Here is a 12,622-nt window from a genome sequence, read left to right as displayed (position 1 = left end):
TCTTAGTTAAATTGCCACCTGGGATATGAGCTTTCTCATATTTTATAATGCCAACGCGAGCGCATGTGAAGGTTCTAGCTGCACGTTATCATCAAACCGGGAGTGGCCACGTGGGAATTCAGATTTGGCGAGTGGCCGCCGCACAGTGACAGAAGCCTGGGAGTGTTTGGATGTTCTCTCCTCAGACTACCTGTCTTCTGCATAGTAATCAACAGCAATGGGAGGGAAAAAAAAGAAAAGGCAGGAGAAAAGAAAAGAAGAAGGGGAAACACTCAACAGGCAGGCCGTTGTTACCATAGCAACAAGCAAGCTACATCCCAGCTGACAAAATTTTATTTCCTCTGTGTCCTTCACCGTAGGAAAGACGGGGGAGGTGTGAATGTCTTTCCAGAAAACACATTATAGATATTGAGACGTATCACAAAAACAAACATTCAATATTCGCTGCTCTAATATTACCCCCTGGCCTCCGCCGGCAAAACACACCGAGTCGCGCTTAATATCGTCACGCGGTGGAGCTGCATCACGTGGAAGAGGTGCCAGGAGTGCGTAAGTGTAGAGTCAATTCACCCTGGAAGACGGAACAACTCTGAACTACTGGATCATTTCAACTACTTATATTTGCTAAACAGTGAGGTTAGAGAATATTTTAGTTATCTGAAAATCTAAGTAAATACAGAACAAAGAACACTACTTTCCATCTCTCGCCCTCTTACATGCCTCCACGCTGTTTTCCTGCAGCCGCAAAGACGGAAGCCACTATTTAGGGTATCACTGTTTACTGCTACAGTTGTGTCACTGTGGATTTAATGTTTCCAAATCCATAAACAGAGAATTAAATGCCCGCCATCAAAACTAGCGGACTTTCATACAGCACAAAGGAGGTATTAATGTGTGTGTGTGTGTGTGTGTGTGTGTGTGTGTGTGTGTGTGTGTGTGTGTGTGTGTGTGCGCACACAGCAGATGTTCTGTGCAGCCTGTCAGGCAGCCGGCAGTGTCCTGCAGCCGATACTCTCTCTGGACACGCTGACGGATTGACAGGTGAGCGAGATGTCTGCATGCGCGTGTGTGAGTGTGCGAGTGTGTGAGTGTGCGTGCGTGCGTGTTTGTGTTTTCCTGTGTGTGAACAGAAGGGGGCACGCTTCGCCTCCGGCAAATCAATGTCCCCCCGAGGGAATGTGGAACCTGAGACAAAGATGGAGAGAGACTGACAAAGATGGTGAGGGAGATGGAGCAAGCCCTGGGCAAACACATTTACCCCCCCCCCTCCAATCTGAGCAGCTTCACTCACAGGGTTTACACACATTTCAGGCGAAAGCTGTGTAAATTCCAGAAGCAAACAGCAATGATGTTGAAATTAGCCCCCGTCAGAAGCTACAAATTCATCAGGAGAGGAAAAAAACATGATCGTACAAACAGGAAACTGCTCATTCAAGAGCTACACTACAAAAATACAGTTACAGCATCATGTCAGGTCCACACCGCGGTTCATTCACTTCCCCCTTGCCCTGCTAATACACTGTAGTGCCTCTGATTGGATGGAATGAGTGAAATCTACTGTAGCTGCTCGTGTTGCAGAGTTTCTGACGACATTAACTGTAATGCTAGTTGGACAAATGACACTTAGCCTTGACGTATATCAGGAGGGATATAATGCAAATGTTTGAGTCTGAAAGTCTAGTTAGGAACGCTCCTAGTTTCACAGATGACTGGAGGGAGTGAGGCTTCGCTAGAAATTAAATACCTAATGAAATGTCTGATATAACCTTGTTTGAGTGAAAAGGTTGATTCCTGACTTGTATGATTCACTGACGGTGTCTAGACACAGAGAATGCCTCTCTATTCAGCCAAGCATTCACCGACCGCGAGAGCCGCGATAAAAAAGACTTCTGAGAAAAAAAAGAAAAAAAAATTAGCCATGTCTAAGTCCAGTGTCTCAATGATGTTGTATAAATCATTCACCCTCGAACAAAACCACTCGCGCAAGCTGCCCTGCAGCAGCCCTGCCAACAAAGAAGATCACAGCCTGTTTCGTCAGGGGAAAACCTCGATAGACAGATACAGTTACTCGATGAGGGGGAGCAGAAATAAAACAAATCCAATTCATGGAGTTGGGAGAAAAGCACTAAGAGGTAAAGCGGCGATCATCTGCAGGCCTGTCACACACACAACCACACGATACCACTGGTGGTGCAGCCTCTTTATTGCCCACTGGTTCCATACAACCAAGCAGATCAATTCAGCATTCAGCCATCAGCTACTGGAAGGCCGAGGAGAACACAAAGGCAGCGTGCATGTTTATTCAAACAGGACCTGTGGATTTATTTATCCTCCCAGCCTCCGTGGTTCGGCGCTAGAGTCTCGCCTCATCTCCAAGGGAGGGAAAGACATAAAACGTTATGCATTTACTGGGAACATTCAAGATCAGCAATTCCTAGAATAGACAATAACCTTCTCTGTTGTCTCCTACGTGACAATGAAGTGTGTGGTGTAAAAAAAGAAAAAGCTACACTCCAGCCATAATGTAATGAAGCTACGCTCTACGGAGGATGGATGTCTCTGCCAACTGGGTAACGACGTCAGAAAAGATCCTTGATCCGCCCATGCGACCCCGTGGGGTGATGCACCACTGTAGCGTCAGGCTAACCGCTCTTTTGCCTATGCAGATCACATGCAGTATATTCACAAAATGTGCAGTATTACCTCTGAAGGTTGTCTTTCCCTGGGACGCAATCGCCTGATGGCTCCACGGGCGAGGCGAGCAGATTGAGACAGGAGGCCAAGGACTGGCTGGAGTCTTCCCTTGACACTGTGCACACACCAAAACACACAAAGTTTACCTTTTAATCTTCCTAAATATCACTGCAATACACTTTAGCTCTGGAAATAATAACGCTCCTCCCAAAGAGAATTACAGCTATAAAATATTGGTGCTGTCACGTAGGTTTTTTTTTTTTTTGTTGAAGTGGGTGCAGGCAATGATCACGCCATCAGCTGTTACAAACGATGTCTCCGTTTTAAGATGTCTAAGTGTCCCCCGGTCTCTCGTTCTGTCCCCGGCCGATTCCACAGGGCACGAGCCACAGTTGGAGCGGCAACACGGAGCCCTGCAGCCGAGCGCTGCTGGCCATAAATTGCTGTGAAACTGCTTGGTTTTTAATAAAGGCTTCAACAAGCCACCTGAGAGAGGTAAAAACGAGCAGTGCCAGCGAGAGCGGGCGTGGGGACGTGGGGACGTGGGGGAGCCGCGCGTCCAGCGTCTGCGTGCGCGACGCCTGGACGTCCGAGCCTGCGCGGACGTGCGTCTTCAAATTGGTTGCTTCAATTTGAGTGTATGGAAAAACCACAGTCCTCCATCGGCAGCACAAAGTCTTAGTCCCTTGGCTTTATGAGAACAATTCATCAAACCTTTAATTTCATGCTACAGTCTGCAAACCATTAGGTCTAATGACTAAGCACGCACTTGTGTGTTAGTGTGTGTATTAATGATGGTGCCTGCCTTAGCTGTGGCTCAGCCGGTGCCTTTAGAGATGCTTTAAATCTCGCTCTGTGTGTGTGTGTGTGTGTGTGTGTGTGTGTGTGTGTGTGTGTGTGTGTGTGTGTGTGTTTGTGTGTGTGCTCAATTCAAACCCATCCTCCTACCCAAAACTCTCCAACCCCCATAAGCACAGAAAACTCAGTTTATTAGGGCTGAAGCTCCTGCTGTAGACTTTGCTCCGCAGTGCTGCTGAGCATTTCACTTTATTCAACGGCAGCTGTAATATTCCGTGAGTCCATCTGGGACTTAAACACAGCCGAGAGAGATAGAGAGAGTGTAACCCCCGCATTTACATATAATTTGACTTAGAGATCTGCTAGATAGGCGTCGGTGCTAGAGACAAGCTCACACACTGCTGCTGCATTAGCAGTCACACCCGTGCTCCCTGTATCAAAGTAACTTGAAGCAGAGAATGGAAAGTGACTAGTAATCGCCCTTGTGTTTACCCACTGTTTGAAGCTTTATTCATTTCGCATACTCACCAACTCTTCAATTTAATTTAATGTACATACTGTGTCTTTGCAGTTCCATGTCTTTTTAATATGAAACTTATCTGAAATCACCAGAAACATAATCACTGCTCTTCTGTTCACTGTTATTCAAAAGAGCTTTCCATTTCTTCTGGTTACCACAATTTGCAAGAAATTATTTTGAATAAAAAGCGGGCTTCCAATTTCAAACAGCATTGAAGTAGTGAACCTCTCTTTGCACATTATTGTGTTATTAAGTCCCACTTGACATATCTGCTGCTCGCTGCACACATTTGCTGTACAGTAACCTTTCCTTTAAGTGTTATGTTAAAGGAAGCTGGGATTACAGTGTTTGGCAAGACATGCTGCACTGTGGCACAACACAAGCTGTAATTCTCCTCTGACAGTCACTTTTCAAACATGAGGCATGTCAGGAGGAGTGTGACTGAAATGCCAAAACAACAAAGAAGATAAATCGCTGTAAAAGAGGCAGCTACATCAAAGACGTGGCACACGTTGAAAGAACCAGGAAGACTACTGGTTTCATGTTTAAAGGTGATGGAATAGAGGTGGTTTAATGAGAAAGAGAGACGGGGTGAAGAGAAGCGGGGTAGAGGAAAGGAAAAAGTGGGGGGGAAGGAAGAGATGAAAATAAAATTATGAGAAGACGTCATGAAGAGAGGGCAGGACATGTAGTAGAACCTGGCTTTTCTTTGATTTGAATCCTGACTCTGAATGGTTTATTCTGACAGTATTGACCTTAACACAATAGGAGTAAATGTGCATATGCACCAGTGCATAAAATGCACCGGTACATCTGGTTTCTTGATATTGTTAAAGGTATAATACACAGTTTGAGCTATCCATGTACGCAGCCTCAGTATAAAAAAAAAGAACCACCAAATTACAACAGCAAAACAAACTGAGACTGTTTTTTCCATACACACAAAATATTAAATGTATATTTGTACTAAAACTATTCCTGTAGGTCCATCCTTCAGCTTTATTGGCAAGCATGTTGGCGTATCACCTAATCTACATGGCTTCTGTGAGGTGGTGCTGAAAGTGTTACCATGACGATGCCGCTGATCATCAGAGAGGTCCAGGTCTAACATGAGATCATCTTCATCCAGCTCAGACGACCCCAGGTTATTCAGAACATCCTGAAAGGAGCACAAATATATTATTTTAAATTTTTTTATTAACATAAGTATATTATAATACAGTACCACTCTGCTCTTAACCTGCCAGTATGACAGTTTTGATACAGTTCTAGGCAGACACTAATTTGTCCAACAGGTTCAGCAAACAATGAGCAGAAAAAAGGCACTAATTAAAAATAAGGTTAGAATAAGTCAAATTATCACATTTTTTCAACATTATCCAGGTGTCTATTAACATTCAGAACCACTGCCCAACCAAAAAATAGCAATAATAACATTTTAATTAGAGTAAGGAACTTTTTCTCCAATTCTGCCTGCACTTAATGAGATATTTAGTCGCCCATCACAGACTCAAAGCTCATGGAAACATACTGTTGCTCCTGTTGTGTGGGGATCATCAGAGTTCAGTCTGAGAAAGCAATGAATGCACCGAATGAGGCTGTAGTTTTGTGTCATCTGTCAGAATTTCCCATGCTTCAGCTAATAATAGCTGCTGTGCAAATCGGGAAAGCTCAAATCTACAGTATTTCCTCTCTGTGACAAAAAGAGGCAGCCCATTACTTAGTCAAGTGATTTTCAAAATTGTATAATCCAGATTTCTCATGTGCCCTGCAGAGAACATAGTGTTCTTTGTCAATGCGACATAACCCCACTGATTTCCTTACCCAAAAAAAGGAAGAAATTATCAGCTTCGAAGCAGCCTGAGTATTTTTTGCAGCTATAAATCAAAACCTACTAATAATTCAACTGGGATTGCAACTGTTGGAGAAAATGTTTTAGCATGTGGAGGAACAAAGACAATTTCATGTATCTTACATATTAAAAGTATAATCTTTAATAAATCTATTCCTGGGTTTTTTTCTTGCTAAAATTTGTGACTTGTTAATTTGCCTGAGCCTTGATTTATCAAACAGAAGTATGAAGAAAATGAATTTTACCGATTTCTCCTCTGACACATCCACCAAGTTCCCAGAACAAGACATTGTCTCCATGGCAGCTACTGTATATCACCTACACTGAAATCCCCAAATACTCCGCGCCTCCATTGGTCACACATAAGCCACACAGCCATGCTGGATTTTGCACCTTTCACTAGGACCTGTCTGGCGTGTCCATTTTATCTTGGAGTGCCTGACACCTATTTTAGCCAGAAACAAGCTAAACGTGGGTTCGTTGACACCGGAACATCCTTCCACTGTCTCTGGCCCGTATGACGTGTGCCTTCTCGTTGCCTAAGAAAGTTCTGCGCTTTGCGTTTGTAGAGAAAGGTGGTGAGTGACAACACTTTCATAATGTATATTGACTATATTCATAATGGGACCATGATGGCTTCTCAAACAAAGACAACTTTAAGGCTGTGCACATTTGATAGAGGTTTCTAGCTTGGCTTTCCGAGATTTCCCCAGGTTCCCTGAATCTTTCCTAATATAATGTCCTGTGTGAGTAATTATAAAAAGAATTTAGCACAAGTATTGGATTCCTGAATAAAGTTCTCTAACAGACTAGTAACTAGCCAATGACAAAACGTAATGTATTTAGTTATGAATGAGAGTCATTATAAATGTGCACTTTTAAAGTAAAGTAAACAAAAAAGCAGTTACTGTAAGTTTGGTACCTAATAACATGCCACACAGTGAAGTCAATATGTAACAGAGCCAGAGGTATTCCACCTGTGTCTCCATGCCTTTATCGACCCTGCAAACTAAACACGATGAGTGCACTGACGGAATCAATTCAGCGAGGAGCTTTATTGTTCTCGTGGGTACTGAGCGTATTTATATTAATGAAACATCTTTAAATATAGGTCTATATAAACAACAGTATTTTACGGCTGCACTGTCCTGTGTCCTGAAGAATCAGCAACACCCTCACTCACATTATAACGTAATAATACTTCTTTACATATTAGTAAACATTTTGCCAGTCACATAATGCTAAACCCTGTATGAAGACTGTATAAAGCCCTGCCATGTTGTTTTAGCTTCCCTCTGTCACGCAAGGAAAGTAAATGCTGCCATCAAATGGCCACATATGGAAAATCAACAGCAAAAATTATAAGGCTAATTCTGATTTTAAAAAAAAGGCTGTACATAAATATTTATTAAAATATAAAACGTGTGACAAAGTGGTAGCTGAATACTGGCAGGAACACATATGTGTTGCTCAAAACTATTAACAGGAGGTTTCCTACAAGCACACGTTCATCATCTGCAGGTGTGTTTAAAGTTAAACTACATCCAAGTAGATTTTTCATTTTCATCTGACAAGGGTCAGATAGTACTTGCAAACCCCAAATGTTCATGTGGATTCATGGATTTATTTTCAAACAGCAGCCTCGAGTAGCATCCACTGATGCAGAGATGCTAAATTCCCAAAACCAATTGTGCTCAGGTTTCATTACTGTTGTTTAGCTGTGAAGAACTTCACAGTTGGACAGCAGATCGATCTCTGCCCGACTGAGAACGGGAGCCCCAACGCTTAGTGACACATCTGACAACTCCACCACACCTGTGTGTGTGTGTGTGTGTGTGTGTGTGTGTGTGTGTGTGAGCGAGAGAGAAAAAGTGAGAGAGAGGACTCTGCAAACAGGCAAATCAATATTCTCCAAGGCCATACATACAATATGTGAAGCCAGCATGTAGGTGCATTACGCTGCTGAAATTACGGCTCTATCCGCGTTTCCACTGGATGCTCACTGCAGTAAACATCGGAAAAAGACCACAGTGCATTGCAGGATAATGCAAGACCTCATTTCGGGCATTAAAGCTAATGGCTAAAAGGTATTGGAAAATAAATGAAGGCACCTACCATGTGATACGTCTGCACACAGACTTCATTTGAAGCTAAATTGCCCATTTTAATGTGGCCCTCTAACCACAGAAATGTCTTAATATGATTTTACAACCCAGAGATTTCACCTTTTTTACCTCGCTCACACAGTTTGAGCGGGTATAATCCTTGAGTTAATAGAGATAATATCAGATTTGGGTCTCATTAAAAGATGGCTCCATCTCTTAACTGCCAAGCAGAATGACAAACTAAACAGGCAAAGGAAGAAGCAGGTGGTTCCTCTTGTCCATTAAAGCCCCTGGTTCCTGTTCACACTGGGAGAAGCCACATATAGTGTCTATGGAAATGCCTTTCCTTAGTGCTTTAGGCCGGTAAATGCATTAAGATAAGGGCTGGGGGACTTAGCATTGCAGTCAGGTACTATGGCTTCTAGCAATGGAAAATATACAGACTAACAAATGACTTTTATTCTGTCTGAGCAGACACTTCACAGCCAGTTGTGTTTACAGTGTGCCTGCGGGAATAAAGGATTGAATGTCCAGTCAAGGCGGAAACCTCTTTATTGAATGGAAGGAAACTGATTTCCACACACGCAATCTCTCACTTACATCACGTAACATTTGTCACTTTTAACAAATATCCACTCCTCCCGCTACAGAATAATTACTCATCTCACCGCAAACAAGCATCCTTCAAATATTCAACAAGCGACCGACGCTTGAAATGAAAGCGTGTCCGACGCTGCGTCCCTGCGCTTTATACCGTTGACTTTCTGAGAGAAATCCCCACGTTCACAACGAGGCACACGAGTTAATATTGGCTCCTACAACTTCTTTAGAACGCGAAGCACAAAGTAAATGTTACATTCTGGTGCTGAATGACGTAATAGAACCCAAACACAGACACCTTTAACGCCTCAGCACAAATGTATTAATCATTAGTGTTGTCTTGTCTAAAGCTGCAGGTGAAAACGCATTCCAGTAAATTACAAAAGGAACACTGTTTATTTCTGTCTGTGAAGATGCAGCTATAACAGACCCCTCACTGACCATCTGCTTGGTTCTCTTTGTTTTATTAGCCTCTACACATACACAGTGTGTGTGTGTGTGTGTGTGTGTCTGTGTGTGTGGACACGTTTTTCCTTTGACGTGGGGACCATAAACCATGTTTTTGCTATCAAGGTGAGGACACTACAACAACGTGGGGACACTTGGCAGGTCCCCACCAGTCCGAAGGCTTTTTTTGAGGGTCAAGATGTGATTTTAGGGCTATGGTTAGAATTTAGTTTTGGTTCAGATTAGAGCAAAGATTAGACACCTGCCTTTACTTGTGATGGTTAGGGTAAGGGGCTAGGGAAGGCATTATGTCAATGGGAAGTCCCCACATTGACGACTGTGTGTGTGTGTGTGTGTGTGTGTGTGTGTGTGTGTGTGTGTGTGTGTGTGTGTGTGTGTGTGTGTGTGTGTGTGTGTGTGTGTTCAAGCATTATCAGAATACATTGAAAGCTAAGTAAATGTGTGCTAGCATCCCGGTACTACTTTCACATATGCACTATAACTGTTTGCATTATATACAGTAGTACAATATATGTATTTGTATTACTGTGATGCAAATACATTCAGATACTGTAGCAGAATTTTTTTAAAAGCTCTCTAAATTCATACTTTAAGCACACTAATATTAAAATGTTCTTTATTTCATAGCTTTTCACTTTCATGTGTCCATTTGTGGCAATAATTACAAATCATTATGTCCTGGTCCTCAGATAAACCGATTTCCATCCCCTCACCATTCAGTGTTCTACAGTTTGAGCACTAGGCAATATATCCTCAGAGAAAATGATGTGGTTTGAAATTTCATTTGATTTTATGCGTGTATGATAATCGTTACTGCCGTTATCTTTGGACAAAGTGAACATTTGCGAACATACATAACCAGAACGAACCGTCGAGTTGCTGTTATTGCACACATCCTGTCTGGGAGAGGACGCAAGTCCTTATCTGCCTTATGATTAATGCAACCGTCACTGATCTGGCCAATACAAGACACCAATCAGACAACACGATATGAGAACAAGAGGCACTTACTGTATTCGAGCTGCCAAGCAACTGTTGACATACATAAGTAATACAAAGTGGATTGCAGCTGGACTATTGTGTCACACGCCACTCAAACTACTAAGAAAACCTGCAAACTCAAATTAGTTGAGCTTGTCCAGCAGCAGGAAGGCATTTCTGCAGAACATCATTCTTCCACGTTTCTCTCTTTGGTGTCAGCTCATGCTGAAGCGTAATTGATGTTAGGTTCCCACAGTAATGTCTCAGCTGTCAGTGAGAATTTATGAGAAAACAATATGGTAAATAGTAGTGCAAGAACTATTGCACAGTAGGAATAAAAAGTAATAACAACCATAATGAGATCGTGTTAGCGTAGCAACAGTACAGTCTAGGTTGGTTACCTCTATGTGAAGTATTGTGCACTTTACAGGCAAACCAGATGTTACTCCTGCCCCTGAAGGGCCCTTGATAGACACACAGTAGCAAAGGAGAAGATTGTTCTTCTCTGTTGTTTGGTAAAGGGCATTTGCAGGCTGTCAAGTACACAACAACACGCGGTGTAATCTCTCAGCAGAAGCCCCTAGTCCCTGGTAAAATAAATGGGATTAACTTAAACTAGCTTTCCTCCCACTGAGCTTCCTCGTGTGTACTGTACACATACAATAGCAATTATAAACAAAAGAGGATACTGCGACCAGATGCACCAGCGACCACTTTTTAGGCAGCCCATGCTAACGCTACATATGGGATTTAATGCCTAAATCCAACAGACGACAGGAGAAGTTTCTCAAAGTACTTCCTCCATTCACACTTAAGTTCACAAAACGGATGTGAGCCGAGTGACACTGACACACGTAGGTTTAGTTACAGTACAGGAACAAGAAAATTAATACTTTAGCAAACACATTAGAATGTTTTATTCTTTTGAGCGTTTCATTTTAAGTAAGTAATTTAAACGTTTTTGGGAATCAGCGCTGAAAAGCACACTGGACACACATTTTCACAGCCTGAGGCGTGTGGCACATGAGCACATTTGGGTGCCGGGTGAGATTAGAAGGCAGAAAAGTGGCTCCAAGTCTAAACTCTCTTTAGAGGAGCAGAGATTGTGCTCAGGTCATTTCAATGCAGGTCAAGTTTCTTACGCTCAGCAGCATAATGAGTGTGACGAGCACTGGGGGGGAAACAGAAGGAAGACTCAGGTGGCTACATTTATTTAAAACTGTGTTTGATAGAACATTTTGACTCTTCCACTATGTGTGCTAACTGAGCATGGCTTAGGGCATATCTTATTAAACTAACTCTCCAATTTTGTGATCACTAACAGTCTACCATTAAATAAATTGTTATAAAAACCACCTCAAACACACAGGAATATTCAAGACACCTACCAGACTTCCCAGTTTGGATGAGGAGGAGTTGTTTCTGTGTTTCAGCAGACCACATCCCTCCATGCCTGGGGCATCTCTGCTGTTTCCATGGATACGAGGCCCACCAGCCCCCTCTGACGAGGAGCGCAGACGCCTCTCCATCCGCATCACTTCATGATAGGGGCTGACGCTGCTACACAGAGAGGCTGGACGATAAAAATAAACAGGGAGAGAGAGACGGAAGGAGACAAAAATGGATTCAGTAGGAGACGCGTAAACATGTAATATTTAAAAAATAAGTCCTTTTGATCCGTACGTCTTCAGGCCTAAAATCTAGAAACTGAAAATCAATATTCAGCTACTTTCCCGCCAGCATGGACTGCATCCCTCAGTGCGTACTGTAGGTGTGTGTGTGCTCACAATCGTACAATAACCCATTAATACCACGCTAAGCATCTGACAGCAGATGGTGCCACAACCGTGCCAACTTTAAAGCCCACAGTCCCGCTAATATGCCTTAACGCAGACTACACCTCCAACACTGCCTACAGCGGTGTTTGTGTGAAAGAAGTGGTCATAATTATTCTGATGAATACTCTCAAATTTGATCATGATTGAATTTTAATGATATCCGTTAGAGTCGAGCATAAATAAAGTGACATTTCAATATTGGCAATACGTTGTAATCAGTCGCAGCAACTACACTCTGATTCCTAATTACACGGTTATTTAGCTCTATTGGAATCCTAAATTTGCCAACGGTCCTTATGAGTTTGGGAGTTCTCTGTGATTTCTCTTTTTATGAAAGCGTAACAGAAATAAAATAAAGAAAAACTTGTTTACATCATGTAAAGAAGTTGTGGAGAGCACAGTAATGAGCTGAACGCTTTGAAAGAATAGACGCCAAAAAAACAAATCTGCAATATGTAACAGCAGCTAGAATGAGGTTATTATGGGATTTATTTCTGTGTGACACATACTATTTCAATCCTGTCAGTCTTTAAAGGGCACTAGCTTATTAGACTGAAGATATTTTCTTTAGATTAACAGAGTTAGAGCTGGGAGACGTGTCAACTACTGTACAACAGTTTCAAATGAATTATACAGCTCGGAAGGTCTAAAAACATACTCAGTTTTTGTCCAAACTTTAAATTACCAAAAGGAAAAGATTTAGTTTTCCAAATTATCCATGTGATGGGTTGTTGTCAAAGTGAAAAGCTGAATTACACTGAGTAGA

At 42.4% G+C, this 12,622-nt stretch overlaps 1 protein-coding gene across 2 annotated transcripts in view; it reads right to left on the bottom strand.

Annotated features, from left to right (window-relative positions):
• The window catches only part of ccser1 (coiled-coil serine-rich protein 1), a 77,072-nt gene that overhangs the window by 58,515 nt on the left and 5,935 nt on the right, over window positions 1-12,622 (bottom strand). For both annotated transcript variants that reach the window (XM_029163481.2, XM_029163482.3), the window contains exons 4-6: window positions 11,407-11,591; window positions 5,081-5,171; window positions 2,704-2,809 (exon numbers count right to left, since the gene is read on the bottom strand). In XM_029163481.2, coding sequence (XP_029019314.1) covers window positions 2,704-2,809; window positions 5,081-5,171; window positions 11,407-11,591 — 382 coding nt within the window. The remainder of the gene's footprint in view (window positions 1-2,703; window positions 2,810-5,080; window positions 5,172-11,406; window positions 11,592-12,622) is intronic.

This window comes from Betta splendens, chromosome 9 (genome assembly GCF_900634795.4).
Source record: "Betta splendens chromosome 9, fBetSpl5.4, whole genome shotgun sequence".
Lineage (NCBI taxonomy): Eukaryota > Metazoa > Chordata > Actinopteri > Anabantiformes > Osphronemidae > Betta > Betta splendens.
Note: the sequence above shows the minus strand (reverse complement) of the source record. Positions and strands in the feature narration are given on the sequence as shown.